This window comes from Pteropus medius, unplaced genomic scaffold (assembly GCF_902729225.1).
Source record: "Pteropus medius unplaced genomic scaffold, Ma_sr-lr_union100, whole genome shotgun sequence".
NCBI classification, from domain to species: domain Eukaryota; kingdom Metazoa; phylum Chordata; class Mammalia; order Chiroptera; family Pteropodidae; genus Pteropus; species Pteropus medius.
In genome coordinates, this window is record NW_024351546.1 from 2,089,482 (window position 1) to 2,112,701 (window position 23,220).

A 23,220-nucleotide genomic window follows, 5' to 3' on the forward strand; every position below is an offset into this window, starting at 1 on the left:
AGCATATCTTTCTTTATAGATGTTATTTGAAGTCATATAGAGTTTATTTTATAGCAGATTTTAGGTATGTTAAAGAAAAAAAAAGTCTACAGCCATGCTAACCCTGAACAAGCTTGATCCTGTCTGATCTCGGAAGCTAAGCAGGGTTGGGCCTGGTTAGTATTTGGATGGGAGACCACCTAGGAAGACCAGGCGCTGTAGGTGTATAAAATAAAAAAATAAGGGATTGTAAGATGACGAGGTCCTTGCAATCTGTGAGGTCAACCAAGGGTTGCCTCGCCTAAAAAATAAAAAAAGAAAAAAGCCACAGGTGTCACTCTTGCCAAAGCCCATGATATTGAATTCAGACTTAATACCTGATCTAATTGCAGTTTCAACCTCTCCCAGAAACATAATCATAATCCACCAGTCTGGGATTTTTTGGTCAAGCACCAGAATGGTAATCTGTCACATAGGCCATCTCTTTCCCCAATAGAAAGAAGAGGCAATCTACATGATTAAAAAATCCTGCCTGTTCTTTTTACCCAAAGAATTGATGTCTGAGTCAAAACAGTCTTTTCTTTCCCCAGTAACTCCCTTTCCCCACTTTTCTTCCTATAAAATCCCTCCATTTTGTAAACCTTCTCAGAGCGCCCTTCTAGATAGGAGGCTGTCATGAATCACTTAATAAAGACGATTAGATCTTCACATTTACTTGGTTGAATTTTGTTTTTAACAAGTAAAAACATAAGGGAGGGACTTTAAGGGAAAATACTATGGAGCTGATAAATCAGTGATTCACTTATAGAGCAAGAATGGTGTTACCAGGCCAAAGTTCATGTGCCTGATGCTTTGACAGGCGAAAACTCAAAACATCAGAGTTTGAAGTAAGGAAAGGCTTATTGATCGAGAAGGTGCCAACCTAGAAGATGGGAGACCTAATGGTGCTTCAGATCCATCTTGCTCACTGGACTAGGTTAAGGGTTTTTAAGAGACTAGGGGAAACAGGTATGTGGAAGTGCTGGTGGAACTTTTAATTGGAGGACCTTGGAACTTGGCCATTTATAGTAAAGGGGCATCAACACTGGATCTTCCTGGAGAGAGACCTTTGGCTTTCTGGAAAGGTTCCAGTGTTCAAGTTCTGGTTATGTCCTGCTCCTTTAGTTCCATGGAGGAGGGAAGTGAGACTTTTTTCCTCATGCAGTTGGAGGTCAAAGTTTCTCTCCTCTGCGCGTGCTTGGGCTGCATGACTTGCGGTTTCGGTCTGTTGTCCCCGAAAAGCAACTCAGTATCTCATTCAACAGAATAGTACCATTTTGAGCTGGTTCTGCCCTTGCAGTGAGGTGCTGCAGCCCAGAAGCATTGGGTCCAGAAGAGTCACAGTCCCCAGGACTGCTGTCCCCTCATCGTGCCACACTTCCCTTATTTTCATGGCTACTTTCAGTCTAAGATGGGGAAAGACTTTGTACAAAGGCGCCCAGTTCAGTGTTGCAAATAAACAGGAAAAAACGCAAATATCCTCTGAGTTGTAAATGCAGAAGGAAATTGTAGAATAGACACGGCCGTAAAGATGTCAGTGTGGTTTCTGTGTGAATAGGGAAATGCGGGCTCATTCAGGCTGCCTTGGTTGCGCCCCACAACCCTGGGCTCCGAAACAGAGGGCGTGGTCCCAGAAAGGAATAGAGAAGTGCTGGGTGAGAGGCAGAAGTTCATCTGACTTGTACGTAGTTTTCATAGTGTGGCTGTATTACTTTAAAATGAAAAAGCATATCTATCCCTCACATAACTCTAGTTCATTCCTGCCTCTAAGTATAAAACTGCTGAATGAAAAAATATTTTCATAAATTTTATTGGGAAATATATGCATTCTATCCCAACTCAAAATATCTCCATATTTTTCACATATGGAAAAACAGATTAATGAAACACTGACAAAATAAGCAACAATGGAAAAGAAAGAAACACAGCTTGTACATAAAATGTAGGGACAGCTTGTTGCACCCCCAAGAAAAGAAAAGGAGTAATGGTGGGATGGGACAGAGATCAGTAGCAGTGCTGTGCCAGGTCATAGTGAAATTGGAAGGAAAAAGAAAAACCAGATTGTATCTTTATTTAAAATATTATTTGGTTCATTGTGATTTTTTTGCATTAATTTTGATTTTAAAAATTGCAGTGTTACTTATATCGGTTACTAAGATTTTTGATATCTCTTTGCAATTTGTTTTGAGGTAAGTGCCTCGCTTTCCTCACTCTAGGTCTGGCCCTGACCCAAACAGTTGTTATGTGAGGTAAGTCTATAATAAAAAAATAAAATATTTTTTTACCCATCCTATAATGGTCTCCCCACCTGGAAAAAAAAAAAAATGAAAACTTTGTATCATGTGTTCTTTCCGCTACCTGAAGAACTCCTACATAGTCTTCAATGCCCCCTCTCACTGCAGCAGAATGAGGAACCCAAGACAGGGTGAGGCTGCCATCGGGCCACTGGCATCACAAAGTTAGGAGTGCCCTTGCCAGGCCTCTGGGCAGCCCTAGACTCTGGAGCAGACATTTTGAAGGCATAAAAATTTCTCACTTTGGGAAAAGTCTGTACCAGAGGCCTCAGAGGGAGGGACTTCTGAAAGAAAAGACCCTGGGGCTAGCCCTTAGGCCTCAGAGTTTCTGCCTCTGAGCCAAGAAGACACCCTCAGGCAATACGTCCCTACCAGCTGGCTAAGATTTGAGAGTTGCACTGGCACTCTGCACCTGGGGCTTTGTCACCTGCCTTCCTTGTCTGGGAGGCAGCAGGATGCCCGGTACCTGAGTCCAGAGACTTGGGCTGGAACTCAGCATCTGGCTTTGAGCAAATCACAGAATCCCTCAGAGCCCCAGTTTTCTTAGTCTAAGTGGGAGCAACAACACCAAGCACCCAAAGCTGGTGTGAAAATTAAATAGGGGCAAATGAGGAAGCTCCCAGCCAGTGTGGGGGTCAACCAATGTGAACTTCAATGTGAATTTCCATGCTCTCTTGGAAGATATAACAAGAAATTTGGGCAGATTTTGAAACCTTTCTTTAGGTGGAGAATAAAGAGGTTCTACAGAAAGTTAATCTCACAGGGTCATCTGATCATAAATTCCTAACTGGGCAGGTCATGGTGAGTAGTTATGCCCCAGGCATAGAACTTCTTTAGTGAAAGATTTTTAAGACAGCCCTGTCCATCGTTCTTGGACATTTAGGTTATATATCTTTGAGTTGCCAGAAGTAATATCCCTCGAAGGCATAACTTCCCTTAGGAAAGTGCACAATCTTGTTAACTATGCTGTAATCTAGTCCCTGCCTTGCTTTCTCTCACCTCCATGTAATCTTCCTTATGTTCTCTTGTAATTTTATGTACATAAAAGAAGGTGCAGAATTGTTATTCTCTAGAGCATTGGAAATCTTGCTCCTGGCATATGTTATCAGTCTGACTCAAACTCATAAAAATTCTCTAGAGGTTTGGATGTTTTTATATCTATAGAGCATTTTAGAGACACGTGTTCTTTACATTCTGTCCCAATTCCTTGGCCCTCAAACTTTGTTGGTCACCAAACCTTGTTGATTTTACCCTTTCAGTAGCTGCTGCTCAGTCTCCACTTTTCTGTCCTCACTGCCATAGTCCTAAGTCAGGGCCCTGCCTCCTTGCAGCCCATTCTCACTGCCCTGTTGGTTTCTTTCAGGCAGATACTGAGCCTGGGTCTCCCTCCAGGGAAGCCTCTACACACACTTCATTCCTGAGCACAACCCGCTGGCTGTTCCCGATACCTAAGCCGTTCTGCAGACACCTGATTCATATCCCAGCCTTCCTTGCCTCAGTTTCTAGATGTAAGCTGAAGTACTAGATGTGATCTCTGCTTTATTCCTTGAAAGGCACACACCTGCCCCTTCCCTTTCTTTTCCTCTAATTGGCTGGAATAAGGATGTGTGCAGGAGCTATTTTGAGCAGCCATTTTGGACTATGGGCTGGAAAGCTCATGCTTCAGGCTGAAGGTTCAGGAGAGTGGAATATGGCAGGAGAAAGAGGTAGGATGCCTCCTTCCTGCTAGCCTCCATCTTGGTCATGGCCATGTTCTTTATCTGAAGCCCCAGCCTGGCAGGTGCCCACCTATCACAGGGGCAGCTCTCTCTGTCCAGCAACACTCCTTCCAGTCAGGGCTGTCGGCTCCCCGCTGTGGCTGGTCCAGTGCTGCATCTACCCCACAGGCTCCCTTCACTAGCCTATCCTTGGTTGGGTGCTGCTGAGGGTGCCCTAGGTTTCCTACAGCAGTCCTGAAAGTCCCAGTTCTAGGACCATCTTCCACCTCTAAGTCTTGCCTTGAGACCCCTTGGCTGCAGGCCCTGTGCGCCCCACTCCCACTTATCCCCTCACTCTTCCGCAGGGCTGCCTCTAGAAAACATGCTGGCATGCTGGGCTGGACCTATTGTGTGCTCTCTTCTTGCCGCTTTGCTGTTAGATGCTTGAATGGCAAGTTTGTGTCACGATGTCTTCATTTTGTGGGGCAGCCTCAGGGCCAGGCATAGTGCCTGGCAGGCACATCCTGGGTGCTCAGTGGGGAGGTTCTGATAGTCTCGAATGCTCACAAGGTACAAGGATGGCCAGGTTTGACTCAAGCTTAGAATTTGGTCAGGTATAAGTAGAAAAGGAGGACCTGGAGGGAGCAGACTGTCCTTCAGGTCTATAACTGTTGGAAGGACCTCTGCACAGAGGACAGAGCCAGGGCAGGGCCAGCTCCAGCCATGCTCCTATGTGTACGAGGCCCAGTGGAGAATGTCTGTGCGGGGCCTTTGCCCAGAAATAATTGAGAATTTCAAGACAACAGTGTCAGAGCACTAAACAAAACATGGGGCCTTCTGAGTGTGGACTGCATGGTTTGCTCACACACAAAGTTAACCCTGCATTTATAACCCAGTGCCAAACTCAGTGCCTGGCCCAGGCATGACATTCGTCCCTCCCTCCCCTACCCCTTCCCACTTTCTCTCTCCTTCCCTCCCTCACTGGACAGATGTTTATCAAGGACCCCCTGGAAATCAGGCAGAGGTCTAATGTGAGGTGGCCAAGTCTGCAACATAACTGAATGCATGCAGTCCGCTCCTGGGGCAGAAGTCAAGTTCACAGATATGGGTTTGTATAAGATGACTGGCTCAGCCCAGTGCTGCTCAGTGCTGCTCTCTCTGCAGGGACTGTCATAGTTTCAGATCAGACAGACAGACAACACCATTCAGAAAACGTCTGGTTTATTAGGGTTAGCTGTGGCATACATTGGTTTAATAGTTCTAAACTGATACGCGTATATCTACTAACAACATACACGTGGGGGTATGTCAAGCGGCAGTGACAATAGCAAACAGGTGAATTGCTTGGAAAATCATTGTGATCCTAATGGGTTTATGTTAGCAATGGCAAGTGAAAGAAAAGGTAGCTTGGGGCCTTGCCATGGAGTGCCAAGCAGAGCCAGGTAGGTGTTCAGAGCACCCTTTCATGTCCTCGCTATGAGCCCCAGTGTCCCCCAGAAGCTGAGCAGGAAAGCTGGGGTCATCACTGGGTGGCAGGGAGGCTGCCCATCCACCCTCTATCCCTGCAAAGGAATGAGGCCTGGTGGGGTTAGGACTCCCACTGGCTGCTGGTGGCATCTTTGCCTAGAAAGATTTTCAGAGATAAAACCCATTTCTCTAATGGACCAGCATAACCTCTGGGTTACAGGGGAAGGTGTTGTGTTCACATCAGTACTTGGGCCTAGTATCCTGATTTATCTGAACTGCCAGTTGAGTGTGAGTTAGCTGCATCTCCAGAGTCTCCTCCCCGCCCAGCCATTTTCCTCCTCTCACATTTTCAAGGCCAGGCTGTGTGTGACCTAGCTTCCTTTCCAAACCCAGCTCTTCTGTTCCACTGCCATGGCACGACTTTGAAGCTCTGGATGGTAGCACAGGGCTGTCAACTTTGAGAATGAACTCAACTGGAGACTCACACACTTTTCCTGGAGTACCCTAGGTAAGACTCCAGACACAGCTGATGTCTGGCTCCTGCCCTCGCTCCTCATTCAGCTGGCAGGCGTGGCATGGTTCCTTCTCCTAGATTACGAGTCAGTCTCGGTTTAAAATATATATTTTTTTCTTTTAACATAGGTGATTCTTTAACTAGATATGTAAATGCGACTGAATTTATCTCTATAAGAGATTACATACACATAAATTCATGCATCCAAAATATTCTTGGTTAAACCATGTACCTGATAAGTAATTTGGGGAGTGGTGTTGCTGTCACATGCTTCTGGGAGAGGTGGGAGGGTGGGAGGCATGGGGACTTTGCGTGACCTGAGCTATCAGCTCCAGCAAGAATTCCAGGTCTGAGCTCAGTGTCTTGCAGGTTTGAAAGTTTGCAGTATAGTTTCTGCTTTTCCTTAGCTGAGGAGCACAAACTTTCACACAGCTGCCCAACTTCTGACCACAGGCACTGACCTTCTCTCTTAGTGCATTTCTTACATTTTTCTCCCTCAGAGAGAAACCAGAGGAATAAGATGGGACAATGGAAGAGGCTCTCTGTGGGAACCTGGGCCCTGCCCACCAAGGGGTGGGTGCCTGGGCAGTTTGCCTCTCCTGAGAGGCAGGGACAGGAGAACACAAGCTTTGGCCCTGGGCAAGCATGACTGGGCTGCCTGTTGGAGGGGGACCAGTTCTAGCTCTGCCATGATGTGGGCAGATCCCTGGAGGGAGGGTGGAGAGGCTCTCCTCTCCAGGGCCCAGAAAAATCTCCCGAAGAACAGGGTGTGGGTGAGGGGCTGCATTTCCACTGTGGAAGAAGAATGGGGGCCCCAACTCCTAGTGTCAGAGGCCCTGGCAGGAGAGTGGCTGCCTCTTCTACAGCCTGAGGCCCCTGCCTGCAGCTTCCATGGGGTTCAACACAGAGCAGGAGCCCCCCAACGGCCCTGTGTGCCTGTCTCTCTCCATGGTCATGGTTGTACTAAGGAGCTTCACGAGGTCACACTGAGTCCCATTGAGAGTGAAGGTATTCCCGTGGTGGGCAGTGATCTCCATTTATTGCTGGCTCTAAGTGAGGGCCATGGGCTGTCAGGGTTGGCACCTGAGAAAGGTTGGTCAGGTGCTGCGGGGCCTCGGCTGGGAAAAGTCAGCCCTGTCAGCCAGCCTCACCTGCCTATACTGCTGTGGCCTCAGGGCCACTGAGTTGAGACTCCCTTCTCCTGCCACCAGGGGTAGCTGTGCTATCAGCACTGAGCTCCCAGGGTGGCTGTGGGCCCAGGCTGGTGGAGACCAGAGAGAAGTCTGCTACCACCAATGCTGGTGCTCCAGGCCCTGGCTCCTGGAGGCTGTGCCTTGGCACCTTGAGCACAATCCTGTGCAGAAGTATCATCCAAGCCCCTTGGTCCTACCCACCCAAATAGTCTCTACGTTAGAGTATATGTTATATATTAGACATTTCCTTTTCAATACAATCATCCTCTCGTAATGTCTTGGAAAAATTTGAGTCACACAAAGGCAGGCAACCCCTTAATACACAGCTTTCAGTGAGCAGCCTCAGGCTCCCTGGTGGGAAGGAAGCGGGAGTCTTCCGTCAGCTTCTGTCCCTGTGCCCCAAAGCCTAGCTCTTGCTGACAAGGAGCTGACAAGGATCATGGAGGGCTATGCATTCCGAGGGCACATGAGTCTGCCCAGGAAGCTGACGCCAGCTACTCCATCCCACCACAGCCAGGGAAAGGCCACAGAGTGAGGCTGGTGGGGAGGTGTGAGGGTGGGGATTGGAGAGGTGGGAAGGAGGGGATTCCTCCAATTATTGCGGCCAGGTGTCAGGGAACACCAGGAATTCCTGGAAACCTTGAGGGAGCTAGGAGAGGCAGGGCAGAGACTGCGCTCCGTTTTAAGGACATTTCAACCCTGGAAAACTGCCTTTGACCCTTCTCTGTTTTAGCATAAAGTCTCTACCTTTTAAGGTAGATCCAGTGATGGTCAGCATAACATAAGACAAGGATGTCTTTTTTTTTTTTCTTTAGTAAATTACGCTAGAGATTCCTCCAATTTTGATTTTTTTTTTTTTTTTGCAAGTCACATCTAAGAAGCCAGCTTCTGCCCTTCTTCTGCCCACTTCCCCAATTGTGGGACAGCTGCCCAGACAGTGCCCTCAGGGTGGAGACCCTGTTCTCACTGCTGCTGTCCTTTGAGAGACCCACATGTTTATTTCATGGAAGACAGAGTTGGTTACTTCAGGAAGCTCTTTGTGGAGAACATGGTAGGCACCTTCGTAAATCTGTAATTAGATGAGACAGGAAATCAGGGCTACAGGAAGCAACAGGTGCAAGGAGGGAGGCCACAGGCAGCGGACAGAGTCCCCCAGACTCTTCTCATGCCCCTCTGGACTCCTGTCTTTCATGGTGCCAATGCTGTTTGATCAAATTAATTAAAATGTCCCAATATGTTCTAGCACTTCCTTTCTTAAATCAACACTCACCTTCTCTTTACTCTGCTTCTTTCTCCATCCGTGGACATGGTCGGTGCCTCCCTCAAAAAGGTGATTTCTATTCCCTGTCTTCACTTCCTTGCCTTCCACTTGGACCTTAACTGATCCCAGTCTACTTCCACTCCCACCAACCCACAGCAACTGTTCTTGGTACAGGCTCCAAAGACATTCAGTCCCTGTAGCCAGGCAACATTTTTGCTCTCATATTGACTTTTAAGCATCAGTCAAAAGCTGTTAACTGTCTAGAAATACTCTCCTGTGTTTTCTTTCCATTCTTTTCTAAAATTTCCAGTGGACTCTCTAACAGGTACCTCAAAATGGAACTCCTGACATTCCCCACATCTGTGTCTTCCTGTGTCCCCCAGCTCAGATAGGGTGGCACAGCCTCCTCACTGGTGTGGGCCCCAGCTCAGGATTCACCCTTCATCACTTGATCTCCCTACAGTCACTCTCCAGGTCCTGCCAGGCTGTCCCCTACCTTCGCTGCCACCACCTCAGGCCAAGCTCATCCTCTTGGCCTGGTGACAACAGCATCCTCCCACCTGGTGTCCCTGTCTTCGCTCTTGTCTCCATGTGGCAGCTAGCGGATGCTTTGAGAACTGGAGTCAGAGTATGCTGTTCTCCAGCTCAGAATGCTCTGGTCACTTCCTTATTGAACTAAGAAAAAGTCTGGACTCCTCTTCTGCTTCCAGGCCCCTCCCCTGTCATACACCGCCCTTACCCTGCTCAGCGCACTCCCACCACAAACGGTCTCCTGATTGCTTGCATACACCAAGAACTTTGTGACTCTGGTCTTTGAACTTGCCCTTCCCTTAGTCTGGAATGTTCTTCCACCCTTCTAGTCACTGTCACTCAGGCTTGCTGGCCCATCTGAAGTAGGTGCTTCACCTCTTCTCTGGTTGCCCTTTCCCCACTCTCTGCTTAATTTGCTTTAGGGCACTGATCCTCTGCATCGTCATCATCCTGTCTGGTTGTTTGTTGCTCATCTTGTTAGGACATAGACTACGTGGGAAGGTTGGGACTTTGCCTGTCTTGTTCTCCTGGTACAAAGTCAATGCCCAATGAAAACTTGGATTAAAAAAATAAATGAATGAATGGAGAGTGAATGGACACATGAGCACTCTGCATGGCCTCCTTTTGTAGGGTCACCAAGGTTCCATGCCAGTGAAGGGCATGATCTTTGAGGTGCCTTCACCCAAACTGCAAAGTACCCATGGTGTTTTATACTCTCCAGCATTAAAAAGAGCCAGTTTTACCTTTTTCCTTTTTCTCCTCCTTTCTCCTTCATTGATGAGTCTATATCTGGTAGTGGTAAAGGCCAGGGCCTGCAATTCACAATAGTGTGACGGGAGCACTTGACAGTTTGCAAAGACATGAGAGTCTTTGTCAGCACAGTGAGGAATGGAGAGGGCCAGGGCATTCAGATCAGAGGGTGTGAGTTTGAATCCTGACCCCATTGTTCGGTAAGTGTGGCATCTGTAGTAAGTTGCCTCTTCTCTTTATAACTTAGCAGGAAATGGCCCTGGACTCGGGGCTTCCATGTGCCCACTGAACAGGCCACAGTGACATAGTCTGGGGACACATCCATTCATCAGGCTGTGGTCTCACAAAGTGACCACAAAGAGCCACCTTCAGAGTCAACTGTCACTTGACAGGTACACGGTAGGTGCTCTTCCTCCTTCCTATCCCCTCAGCTGGGGCTCTTCCCTGTTCAATCGGAAAAACAAAAACAGGAATATCTGGACCCTAAAACCATATTTTCCATCTCGAAAGGCCCTCCAACTTAGTCTACTGTAGTGTGTGTGTCTGACAGGCCATGTGGCTAAGCCTCAGGTCCCACTCCCTCTACAGGACACGCTCTCGCAGATTCCCTTGCAGACCAGACCCTGCCATGTCCCACTGCACCTGTGCACTCAGAGCCCTTGGTGGTGGCAGCTGGTCCTCAGCTGCTGCTGCTGGTGCAGAGAACCAACCCGCGGGGAGGCTGGGCTGCCACACACCTTTGGACCTTGGACATGACAAAGCAGGAGACATGTTCTTAGAGACTTTCTTTGCCCAGTGCCCAGTTGTGGGTTTTTTTCTTGACCAGGACACCTTCTGAGTTTCTTCTTTTCAAGCTTGTTCATGCAAACAATCTGCTAATGGCCTGTGTGCTTGCTTAGAATTAACAGCCGCCTCTATTCCTGTTACTTATTTCCTAATAGAGCCAGGCTGGCCCCATCCTGAGACGCCTCGCCTGGGGATGGCTCTGGGAGTTCTGAGCAGATGCGCCCAAAGGAACCCCACCTTCCCCACCTAAGGGAAATGAGGGGGGCAGCTGTTCACCTTGAGTGTCTTGTCCTGGCTCTTGGCAGATTCCATAAGTAAGTAGGCCCCTTTGCTGTCGCACAGGCGGTCAGCAGAACCCTGGAGCAGCAGGAAGGGCAAAGTCAGCTTGGGGAGTGCCCGTTCCACTCGCGAGACAGCATTGAGCAGCTGGATTCCAAAGCACACTTTCAGTCCAGCCCGACAAATAAGGGGGTCCGTGTTATAAAGGTCAACCTGGAGAGAAAAAGAGAGAGGGTTCTACCAGTTCATGGGCAGAGGACTCCCCTATTTCCTGTTAGCTCTTCCTTCTGCTCTGGCCTGAAGAGCTGATTCTATATAGTCAGCTTGGTCTGGGGCACAGTTGCCAAGAGCCTGCAGTGTGGCCAGCCCCGTTTCATGACACAGACCTATACTACTTTCAATATCTCTCTTCGCAGGTTTTGTTCTGTGCATTCCACATTCATACATGTGCCTGTAGACAGTTTCAAGAATTAATTTACATATATTTTTATATAGGCAGCATCATATTCTTCACTTTGATTATTTCATTCAGGAATAGCTCTGAAGATGTTTTGGTGTTAGCCTGTGTGGATTCCGTTTTCTCGAAGTCTCTCTCTCCTGACTTGGTGTTCACCTGGTAGAAGTGAGTGAGGGGCATGCCTAAAATGCAGGGGCAATGGGGGCCATGGTGGAAGGCATGTAGTTAGTTCAAAGTGTCCCTGAGGTGCTTTGGCAGGGCACCACACTGGGGGTTTCAGGAGGAGTGAAGTCCAGGGCAGGTGTGGGCTATGGTGGGCTCCACCCTCCATGTTCTCTGGGCTGCAGGCAGCTGTCTGTCACTCTGATAGGGACACCTGCTGCCTCTCTAGGGGATATGCCCAGGGGCTGAGTCCTCCCTCCTCAATCATCAGTCTGCCTGGGCCCAACCTTTCATGAGATTACCCTGATGACCTATCCTTGTTCTCGTTGGCTTTACTCCTCCTCCCTCTAAGGAGACAGTGACTTGCCTGCCCACTGTGGCCCCAGATAGGGGACTGGTCCCACAAAATCTAGGTGAGAAGTCTCTAGAACTCTCTCGGGCCCATATGGGCAAATGTGAGACCACAACTCCCCTTCTTTCATTCCCTCATCTTTGCCAGTGGATTTTCGGCTAGTTGGAGAAGTGCCACATGGTGTTGGAACTGGGTAAGAGAGCAGAGGGACCACGGGAACAAGGACCGCAGGGATAGCTGGAAGGAAATGTGCTTCCAGCTGCCCCATGAGGCTACTGCTGTCCACGGAGTTCCAATCTGATTCTCCAAGGGTCGAGGCTACACCTCTCTTCTGTTACCACTCAACAGGGCCTAGGCCATAATTCCAGATTCATGTTAAGAGGAGACAGGCTATTCTGGGTCACCCCTGCCATTTCTGATTCCTCCCATTCTGGGCACCAAGCAGGCAAACAAGACCGTTTGTAAAAAATAACCACATGAGATGGATTAGCCACTTCTTGCAGCGGAGCTGGTATGAATCCTACAGGGCCAGGCCATCTGTTTGGGGGCTGAGAAAAGACTGGCAGTGGAAGTACATGGGCAGTGCATGGTCACAGCAGTTGCTCATCCAGAGTCTGCAAGGAGCCTTGTTTGGGAAAAGAGCCCCGGGCTTAGAGTCTGTTGAGAACTGAGGCTCACAACAAAACAATGGCAACTGCAAGCACCACTTACTAAACACATACTTTATGCCTAACATGGTGCCAGGGCATCATGTGTACAATCTCATTTAGTGAAAAGAAATAATAAGAATAGCTAACATTTCTGAGCTCTTTCTTCCTATGTGCGTGTACCAAGTATTTAACCCAGTTAACCTTCATAACTTTCATAAGTACTCTGTCTGAGGAATGGCTCTCATTATCTCTGTTTTGCAGAGGAGGAACCTGGTTGTTATTCGTTACCCAGTTTCTGTTCTCCCCTATATAACCCTGGATGTTTCATTTAGAACAGAGCCACCCAGAATAAAGACTACATTTCCCAGTCTCCCTGGCAGTTAGGTGTGGCACCACATTCTGGGAAGTGAGGAATGGGAAGTGAGCAGCAGCACAGTGTGCACCCTCTGGTCAAGGCTTGTCCTCTTTCCCTCCTCCCACCTACCAGAACACAGGCAGTTGGGGTCCCATGACCGAGGGCTGCACTCCAGAAACAGCAAGCAACAAGATGAGCTGGAGCATGTGGGGCTGGTGACACTGAGGTCACTGTGCAGAGAAATAAGCTTCTTTCCTGCTTAAGTCCCTGTCACTGGGGTCTGGGTCTACGCAGGCTGGTAGCCCTGCTAACGGCATTCTCTTCGATGACGCTGGGCCCTGATTGCAGGGGATGTGTCCTTATGAGTGCACAAGGCCAGAGAGCTCACTAGACCACCTCCTTCCTGAAATGGTCTTCCACCTTGCCCTGCTGACCTGAAACATCCTGGCCACAGGAGGCCCCTTGGGGAGTCTGCTCTTGGGCTTAATTGCTCTGACAGCCAAAGTGGCTTTCTGTTCTTGGCTTCATTTTCCACTGATTACACAATGGCTGGTTCTGGGCCTGGGGAAGGAGCCAACAGATGTGTCGGGGAAAGGGCAAGACCCTGGTACGAGCCACGGCCAAGGTGGGAGGTGAGGGATAGAGGGAAAATGGGGTTTGGAGAGAAGAGGGAGGCCACACCTAGTGGGGAAACTGAGGCTCAGAGGGCCCAAACCCTCCCCTTAAGTAACCATTCTGGTACAATCATTGCAGCTTTTCTTTTTTTTGAGAACAAAGATATAAATTGACCAAAAGTCTTCTTTGTGGGGTGAGAATGTGTCCTGTTGCCCCCAGGAAAGAGGTGGACAGGGCTCTCTCTCCTTGACCAGGCCCCAGCCCAGACCATTGATCAACTAACAAGCCCATTCAAAACCAAAGTTGAAAATGTCAATGTTAAAAGATGACTTTCTGTACAATTCCATTTCTATGATGTTCTTGAAATGACGAAATTAGGAAAATGATGCATAGAAGCATGATTGTCAGGGGTGAGCAGGAGGAAGTGGGCATGCTATACAAGGGCAACATGAGAGATTTTTGTGGTGATGGGATGTTCTGTGGCTAGACTATACTGATATCAATTTCCTGGTTATGATATTGTCCTCTAGCTTTGTAAGATGTCAGCATTGGGGAGAACTGGGTAAAGGGCCCATGGGATCCCTCTGTATTATTTTTTCACAAATACATGTGAATCACAATTATCTGAAAACAAAAAGTTTACTTAAAAACATATAACAAAGATCCAGTCTTTGGCACTATCTCTTGTAACCCCTCCACCCATTTTTTTTGGATCACAACTGTTCCTGCTAGCTGAGAACAGCATCTGCTGGGGACATGTCAGCTGGCGGCTGTGGGTCTGGGTGCAAGGGACCACATTTTTGCTGCAGATGACTGACCCCTGGGAATGCCTCTATTGGTTGAGACTGGAAATCTTTTTTTTGAGGGGAGGGTCAACTGATGATTTGAGGGAGACCAGAGAAGTGAGGAGCACCCAGCCATGATCTGGACAGGGTTTTTCTTTCCTAGACTCAGTGTGCTGCTTTGTGAAATGGGGCGATAGTGAAAGTGCCTCAGAGGATGCTAGGGAGATTCCATAAGACGATGTAGCCACAGTACCAAGCCCAGGGTCTGGACCTACAACGAGATTGATGATATGTGGGTTGCATCTGAATCTGACACTGAGAACAAAGGGAGGAGAGCCACTTCATGGCCTCTCTGAGGCCTCTCTGCCTCAGAGACGCCAAGCCACATGACCTTAGGTGAGGCCTTACTTCTGGGCTTCAGTTTTCCCACTAAGGGGACCTCGGAGGTTCCTCCTGGTTTTTAAGTTTCACAGGCTGTGAATGTTTTCCTGGCCTCCTGTACATGTTTTAGCGATACTCTAGTATCTTCTCTGTTTTCTGAGGTTCTGAGAGCTCTCAACAGTGTTGAATTTGACAGCCAGGAACATGCCAACTGGGACTTCTGACTTTTGAACACTGTCTCTCTGTGCAAAAGAAACTTTGCCTTAAAGCACAGTAAATGTGTCTGCAATCCACAGCTGAGAGTTTTCTTAAACTTGGTTGAGCAAAATCTAGGCACCACCCCTACAGTCAAATCTTCTGACCTATTTTTAAAAAATCTGTTCCAGGATGGAGTATAAACTTACATTTTTAATTAGAATAATATTTAAAATAATGAACACGTTGGCCTTTAATTCTGTGCCAGGTGTTGTGTCAAACACTTTACTCATTGAATCTTCACAAAAACCCAGTGTAGGAACCATTATTATTATCACCATTTTACACATGAGAAGAGAGGCTGAGAGAGGCTAGGTGACCCACCCAAGGTTATGCAGCAAGTAAAGGGCGGAGCTAGGATATGAACCTAGGCAGTCAGTCTCCACCATCACCAGTCGTAACCACTCACCATGCTCTGCTACCTGCCTAAGGAAGAGAAAGCAAAGGTGAGTCCCGTGTACTCACAGGATAGCCAGGAGCTGTGGAGGTGGCACTCCTCAGAAAAAAAAAGGGTGGATCCCAGGTGAGGACCATAAACATCTAGGCCTGACACATAGTGAAATGACTTGGTGGGTCTCACAGGTTGCCATCCTTCACAGACTGCTAAAGGGGATGGGGCACCCTTCTGGGCACAGACAGACATGTGCCCTCCTCACATGACATTGTTTCCTACTTCGCAGAGAAATATAGCTCAGTAGGCCTAATCTCCTGCAGTTTCCCCTCAAGTATCTACATGTTTCTACAGCTGTGTTCTCCTGACCCTCATTCTCTCCGGTGTCCTCCCTTTTCTTATGGAAGCCTCACCCTTCCACCTGTGCTTTGGAGCCCATTCCAGGATTCCTACCTCCTTCCTCCATTGTTTAGATCTTTCTTAATCCATCCATTTCATCACAGGGAAATCGGATAGCCTTCTCTGGCATAGTGGAAAGAGTACATAGCAACTCTACCCAAGTGATCTCTGTGAAACCTAGAAACCTATGGGAACTCTACAATGAATGGGCATGTCTTTGCAGAGACAATCTCTTCCATTCCCCACCTTTGTTTTGAATGGCAATTTGTTGTGGAAAGACTTGGATAATAGAAAATCTTCTCCTATGTACAGTGGTTTCTATTGCCATCTCAAGTGAGTTTTCCAGCCCCTTGCTCTTAGACTAATTAACATCTAGTCCTCTTTAGGACCTCAGCTCAGACTTCACCCCTTCAGGGAGGTCTTCATGACTCCCCAGGCTCTTGTGGCTAGCAGCCCTTCTCTGGCCCCACATTCACCCTGGTCTTCAAACAGGTGTTTGTGCTCCTGCCCGTCCCTGATTCAGAGTGTCAGGCCCCGGGGCAGGGCTCTGTCTATCCTGCTTTTGCTGTGTCCTGGCACAGGAGGCTCTCAGTAAATACTGGCTAAATGAATGAATGAGCTAACCTTTCTCTAGCCCAGCCTGAGAAGCAGCACCTTGGCACTAGGAGCCCTGCATAGACCAGATGGAAGCTGGAACCTCTGCACTGGGCTAACTGGCTGACAGTTGGAAAAGGAGCTATTCAGATTGGAATGATACCCATGGGCCTTAGAGGAAAAGGTCCCTCATTAATTCATTAGACAAAGAATGACTGGGCATGAAAGAGGACCCTCCCCCGATGCGCCGCCCAAAGGTAGGCTCTTTAGAGCTGCTTGATATTGTTTCCTTGTGGCTCGCTAGGCTATATTCTCATAAAATCATGCTTATGGAATATTCTAAATGCAAAAAATAATTTAGCAGAGAAATTGGCCTGAATACGGAACATACTGAGCACTGGAAACAGTCTTGCTTGGTGATACCAGTGCATGTTCCCTCTCTTCATGTGCCCCCTCCTCTTGGGTCTGACCAATTTTGCCCCCAGCTGGACACTCCCTGCACACCACACCTACATTCTCCCTGGACACCCCTGTCCCTGACAGCACTGCCTTGCTTCCCACCCACTGCAGGGCCAAGTCCAAATTCTTCCCATAGTTTGTAAGACCACGTGGCAGGGGACGGCGGTGTGGGAGGAAGGCTCTAACCACCCTTCCACTTTCTTCCTTAACACTGCCCCTCACCCCTTGTATCTCTGGGCCCCCGTGTGGCTGTCCCCTCAGCCTCAGCTGCCTGTAGAGTTTCCCCTTTCTTCTGACACTTAACTCAGCCTGCTTCTTCTTCCAGGAAGCCCCCTGTCCTCCCTAGGTGCACTGTGTGTGCCATTATCTGCTCCCCCTCCTTTCAAGTGCTCATCTTCTGCACCTATGCACTGGGGGCTGCCCTTGACGTTCTCAGTTTCCAGAATGCCCTTTCCCCATACCCTTACTCTAGTCTGCTAGCAAATCTCTGTCTCCCATCAAGGCTCACTTCAAGTGTTTCCTCCCATTGACAGGTGCCCAGACACTGTTAATGAAACTGTCACCTGTCTCCCCAGGGCTCCTGTATCTTTGTAGATACCTCTTTAAAAACAGCTGTGACAACAACAGCTCCCATCTACCCTAGCGTCTATGCTGTGCCAGTCTCCAGCCTGGCCTCTCCCAGGAACCTGAGGATCAGTGACACGAAGTATGGTTTCCAAGGTCACAATGTGGCACAAAGAGACAGAGCTGGAGAGCCGGGTCCAGACTCAGGCCTTTTTGCTCTTCCTACCAAGCCATCTGCCTCTTTGTCTTCTGTAACAGAACCATTGGTGAGCTTTTCTCCCTCTCTGACTGTGACCCCAGGAGACAGATGACTTATCAGGTATCTCTGGCCTTCAGGGCCTGGCCTGAAGCGGGAGCTCCATGCAAGTTTGTTCACTTGACATGCTGCCCGCCGGATGGCAGAGGGGAGGTAAAGGCCCTGCCTGACTTGGCAGAAAGTCTCCCTAGCTCAGTCGAGCAAAGTAAGTCTTGTTTACCAGGAGGCCCAAGTTCCCTCTATGACTGCGGGAGTAGGCATCCAGTTTCAGTGGCGGAAATTCCTAAGCCAGATAATACCCATCACAAATAAGGACACTGCAGTTCCATGTTGGCTATAAAGAGGATTTATCAGGATTAGCCTACATGTTTGAAACGCCACTTAATCAAGGTCTTGTGCATTACTAAACATTTTTTCCCAAGAATTACTTTTTGCTATTAAAGCTTAAACTCCTGGATATCTTGGTAGGTCATGGCCCCAGACACGTGGGCACAGGCACTTTGCATACACCTACCACAGGGTACTGGGGCCTCTTTCTGGAGGGCTGAGGGTCTTCACAACCAGAAGTGAAGCAGAAAGTCAACCTTGCTTGCTCCTTTGAAATGGAGGTCCCTGAAGTGCAGCCCTGGACCCCGACATAGCTCCTGGGTGGTCACCGAGAGAAGAGGAAAGCAGCTTCCATGTTCTCTACCCAATCACGCTAGCCATGACCACCTTTTCACAGGCCCAAGGATTGAATAAGTAATAAGATAAACAAGAGAGCATTACTGCGATCTCGCAGGACCACTTTCATAAATGCTAGTAACAAACAGCAAGTTCGTACAGTCTCAAGTCTTAAAAGTTGGTGACAACTAAGGAAATCAGGATGTGGACTAGATAGAGAATAATGATAGGGAATTATTGCTACTTTTCCGAAGTGTGATAATTGTATGGGGTTGTATGTGTGAATGTTCTTATTCTGGGTTCTTCCTCTTGGGCAACATATGCTGAATTATTTAAGAGTTAAGGATAATGGTGTCTGAAGCTTATTTTTAAAAGATTCAGCCGAAACAAAGTATTCACTCAATGACATTAGATTTGGCAATGATTTTTTTGAATATGACATCAAAAGCTTAGGCAACAACAACAAAAAAATAGATAAACTGGATTACATTAAAATGAAACCCTATTGCACATCAAAGAACATTACCAAAAGATTGAAAAAACAACACATGGAATAGGAGAAAATATTTACAAATCACATATTTCATAAGGAGTCACTGTCCAGAATATATAAAGAACTCACACAATTCAACAACAACAAAAACAAACAACCTGATTTTAAAAATGGACAAAGTACTTGATAGACATTTCTCCAAAGAAGATATGTAAATGGCCAATAAGCATGTGAAAAGATGCTGAACGTCAGTAATCATTAGGAAAATGCAAATCAAAATGATCAGGCAATCCCACTTTTGAGTATAAACTCAAAGGAACTGAAAGCAGGGACTCAAAAAAATATTTGCACACCCACGTTCACGGCAGCATTATTCACAATAGCTGAGAGGTAGAAGCACCCTAGGTGTCCACTGACAGATAAATGAATAAATAAAATGTAGTCGATAAGTACCATTTACATATTATTCAGCCTTAAAAAGGAAGGAAATTCTGACACTTGCTACAACAGGAATGAACCTAGAGGATATTATGCTCGGTTGTATCAGATTCTCATGTGAATGGGGGTTCAATCTGATGGCGTCTTTGAGATAGCTTTGCTCAGGCTGTGTTCCTATGTGAGCCCAGCTGAGCGTGCAGTTTCCTTTTCCCTCGACCACGTGAAGGTATTTGAATGAGAATCTTAGCGTGGCTTGTGGGGCAAGGAGAATGCCTCATTTTGTCTTCAGTTTGGCTGACAGCTGAGATTACCTCTGACAATCTCTCTACAGAGTCACTGGCTTTTCTGCTGCTATTAAAGTTGCCGATTTCAGGGATCTGCCTCTTACGTGCCCAGAATTGCTTCTCCCAGAGTCAGCAGGAGGAGGGCTGGGAGCAGGAAACATCTGGGGTGGGGGTAGGAGGCAGGAACATCAACAGACCCTGTGTTGTAGGGCACGAGACCAAGGCAGACCCATTTGCCAGCTGCCCCCAGTGGAGCTATCTATGCCTACCAAGAAACATTCTAACGGCTTGTTATTTTTTAAGGCATTGGTAAATTATAGCTACCTCAAATAGACAAGTCTTCTGTGGGGAATGTAAGAATGACTGATGGAGAGTAACAAAATAAAATTGGCTAACCAAACCAGGAGTACTGGAAAGTTAATAACCGGTTCTCAGAGGGGAATGCTGTGGGAGGCTGTATCCTGGGGATAGAGGGGAGGCTAGGGCCTATATTTAGCTGTGGTTATAATTAGTCAAAAGCCTCCATGTGGCTAATCTTTCCAAGACATCACAGTAGCCTTCCAAGGACCATAGGTGGACTATAGGCAGAGGTGGCCTCCCGGCATGCGGATCGGAGATCTGCAGGAAACTGGGAGCAGGGGGCTTAATCATTGACACTGGCACATCTGAAACACTGGATGGGGTCTGGAGCGGCACCTGTCTGTAGAAATAAAATGAAGTGGAGTTGGCCACTCCTCACAGCTCTCACCATATGGCCTGCCAGTGTACTATAAACCAGCCAGGATGCTCCTGGCAGGGATCCCAATATATTTATAGAGAACAGAGACTTGGTTCTAGAAGACAAAGTGCCTTAACACATAAACAGTGCATGTTCCCAGTGGAAGATGGGCTCAGAATCACAGCTTCTCTTCCTCCCAGCTTCTACCCAGTTCACAGGCCAAAGGCTGGAGCTTGGAAAGAAAGCAGTGCATTCTATTTGTGAGTGACTACTGGTTAGCAATGGTGTGAGGGCAGGAGGAGACTCTAAGCAGCTCCCCTCCTCATCTCTTCCCCTGAGTCCTTGGTCAGAAAGCTAACAAGAACATTCAAGAGTGGGAGGGATTCGTCACATTCAGAGAGTAGAATGATTAGTATGTCAGTATTCCAGTGTTCTTTTTGGCCAGGGACTCTAAATGTGTAGATAGACAAAAAATACTTGAGTAGCAACTTATTTGTTCCCAGGATTTTAGCGGCAAGAGCACTTGGCTCAGAGCAGAGGGGTCTGGGCTCAAAACCCTATTTCGTAGGTGTGTCCTCTGGTAAGTGACTTGCCCTGTCTGGGCTCAAGGTTTCACAAATGCAGATACTGATAATAAGACTGCCTCCTCAGATCTCTGGGAGAAGAAAGGGCTAGTCTGACACAGAAGGAGGGCGCACCCATCCTGCATTGGATGGTGCTCAGACAACCCAAGGCATTTACTGCAACGCTCCTGGAGGCCACACCACCAGGAGAATCTCTGTCTGTGGGCTGACAGATGTGAAGTGATGCTAGTGAAGGGCGTCATGCTGTAACAGTCCTGGGTGGGTTGTGAGAACACTTGCCACAGCAAACCCCAAACAAACATCCTGCTTTTGATATTCGAATCGCAGAGCCAGCCTGTTTCCCCAGAGACAGACTTCCAAATCTTCAGGAGAGCCCCTCACACTCCCCAAGCCTTCGCTCTTCCTAGCAGGCTGGCTTTAGTAAGCTTGTTAGGCAAATGTTTCTTTTCTTTTTGAGGCTTTTTTAGCTGCAGGGCTCCATGGGAAATATCTTAGTTAAAGATGTGCCTTAAGACACCCAGATGAGATCTGGGAGCTGCCTTTTCTGAGCATATTTCCCTCTGGACGTTGCTATTTTTAAAGCTCAGCAGAAGGGTCAAAGGGAGACTCAGAGTGGGGATGGGGAGGGGCAACTGCTCTCTTCTGGGGAATGGTAAGGCTTGTTTCTATTCATTCCAGTGGGAGTTCAGCCTTGGGGCTGACCAGCCACCTCCCTCCTTGCAGTCTTCCCAGCAGGGACATTTATTAGTGTTTCTAAAGAATCACCCCATTTACCTGACCAGTCAGAAACCTGATACATGAGGGCGTGCCACCCAGGATTCAGGAAGAGCCTGTGTGCTGTATATTCACACCAGACTCTTCCATGTGTTTAAGGCTTTCAATGGAATTTTCCATTATTTCAAAAATGAGATAAAACTCTGAGAGTTGCTATTTTTAAACAAAGAGGGCTGGGAATAATTTTATTATTTTTCTTCTTTGCCCAAGTACTTTCAGGTGTTGAGATAAATGACTATGATTTGCACCTGGATGTTTCCTCTCAGCGATCTCAAGGAGGCCCCCTCTCCCTCCCCCTCCATTCCCCCCGCCCATACTCATTGTAGTCCTGGCATAGCTGCTGCAAAAATAATTGGTTTTACTAAAGATTGCACTTTGAAGCTGGAGCCGTTATGGGGGATGCCAGCGGGTGGAGGAACCCCTGCCCGACACTGACTCCTCTCACAAAGTGAGTCCTGCACACAAAGCAATGGCCCCCAGCCATGAGCTGCATGGACCAGTAATTATAAAACAGGAAAAAGAGTTTAATGATCATAAAGACTAGCTGGAAGGAGGCACCCAAGCATGGGCTTTTGAATCAAATGGGTTCAAATCCCAGCTCTGTCTCTGACTGATTGTGCAAACTTGGACAAATCATTTAACCTCTGAGCCTCAGTTTCCTCATCTGTGAAATGGGATTAATGTCTGTCTCATTCATGTCAGGATTAAATCAAACAGCATATGCTTGGTTTTGGTCTTTCTGGGTCCTAAAGTTGTGCCTTTTCACCGTCTAGATCTGCCCTTTGGAATTACATTTTTTTTTCTTTACTTAAATATTCTTTGACCCTAGTGGGTCAAATTTGGCCCCAAGATGTGGATTTGAGAGGCATTGTGGGTTTTAAAAATTAGATTAAATTAAAATTAAAATCGAATGTCAATGACTTGAGTAGATCAGATACCCTCTGTCTCCTCACAGGCCCCATGGCTCGCTAAAGCCTCTCACCAGCCCTGATTCATAAACAGCTGCTGGCCCTGGAGGCTTGGGAGTTTTGACCCCTGATCAAGAATGTCTCCTTACATGTTAGGGATGATTCACATTTAGTTGCCCACTCTCTAAGTGACTCAGAGGGCCAGGAGGTCAAGTTTTATAATGAAGCTAGAGTCTAGCTACTCAAGTTCCAAGAAAACCCGGGAAAGTCACAGCACTCCATTCCTTTTTACAGGGTCCTTGGGAAGCCACCAATTTCATGACTTCAAATTCCTAAGGCAAGATTGGAAACTGAGCCAGAAGAGTTGTAAAATGACTTACTTAAACCTGAAGATAATTCCAGCGTCTTCCAGGAGTCCAGAGTCGCTGCCTGTCCTTTAGCCATAAGTCTATAGGAGTTTGCTGTCCTCACAGACAAAGCAAAGCTGGGGACCACACCTACCTAAACTCTCTGGTTGGTCCCACTAGTGGGTGACCCAGGCAAGTTCTCTCATCTTACAGAGCCTCAGTTTCCTCTTTTGGGGCTGCCATGCATGAGTGAGCACACAGCACCCACCTGGCACAGATCATTAAGGCTTAATTAAAGGCAGGGATAGGTGCTGGCCTTTCATTAAATGGGAGGTGAGTTGGCTCACTGAACAGCATCTTAATAGACCAACCCCAATCTCTGGGGTTTGGGACTCTGCTCAGACTCAGTGTCTCAGGTACATTGTTGACCCTTTGTCCATGCTGACCTTGGTGCCTGGTCCAAGAAATGGTGACATTGACTTATGGCACGACCTCCCAGCTTATTCCCCTAAAACTACCTTGCCTCTTCTTTCTAAGCTTTTCTCA

The 23,220-nt window shown here is 47.6% G+C and overlaps 1 protein-coding gene and 1 pseudogene across 3 annotated transcripts in view; one reads left to right on the forward strand and one right to left on the reverse strand.

Annotated features, from left to right (window-relative positions):
* The first annotated feature begins 84 nt into the window (after positions 1 to 84).
* On the forward strand, positions 85 to 204 carry LOC120587019 (uncharacterized; annotated as a pseudogene).
* A 5,009-nt stretch (positions 205 to 5,213) lies between these two features.
* Positions 5,214 to 23,220, reverse strand: part of MGLL (monoglyceride lipase) — a 122,758-nt gene continuing 104,751 nt past the window's right edge. For all 3 annotated transcript variants that reach the window (XM_039843617.1, XM_039843616.1, XM_039843615.1), the window contains 2 exons: positions 10,788 to 11,003; positions 5,214 to 8,252 (listed from right to left, as the gene is read on the reverse strand). In XM_039843617.1, coding sequence (XP_039699551.1) covers positions 8,127 to 8,252; positions 10,788 to 11,003 — 342 coding nt within the window. In that variant the 3' untranslated portion in view covers positions 5,214 to 8,126. The remainder of the gene's footprint in view (positions 8,253 to 10,787; positions 11,004 to 23,220) is intronic.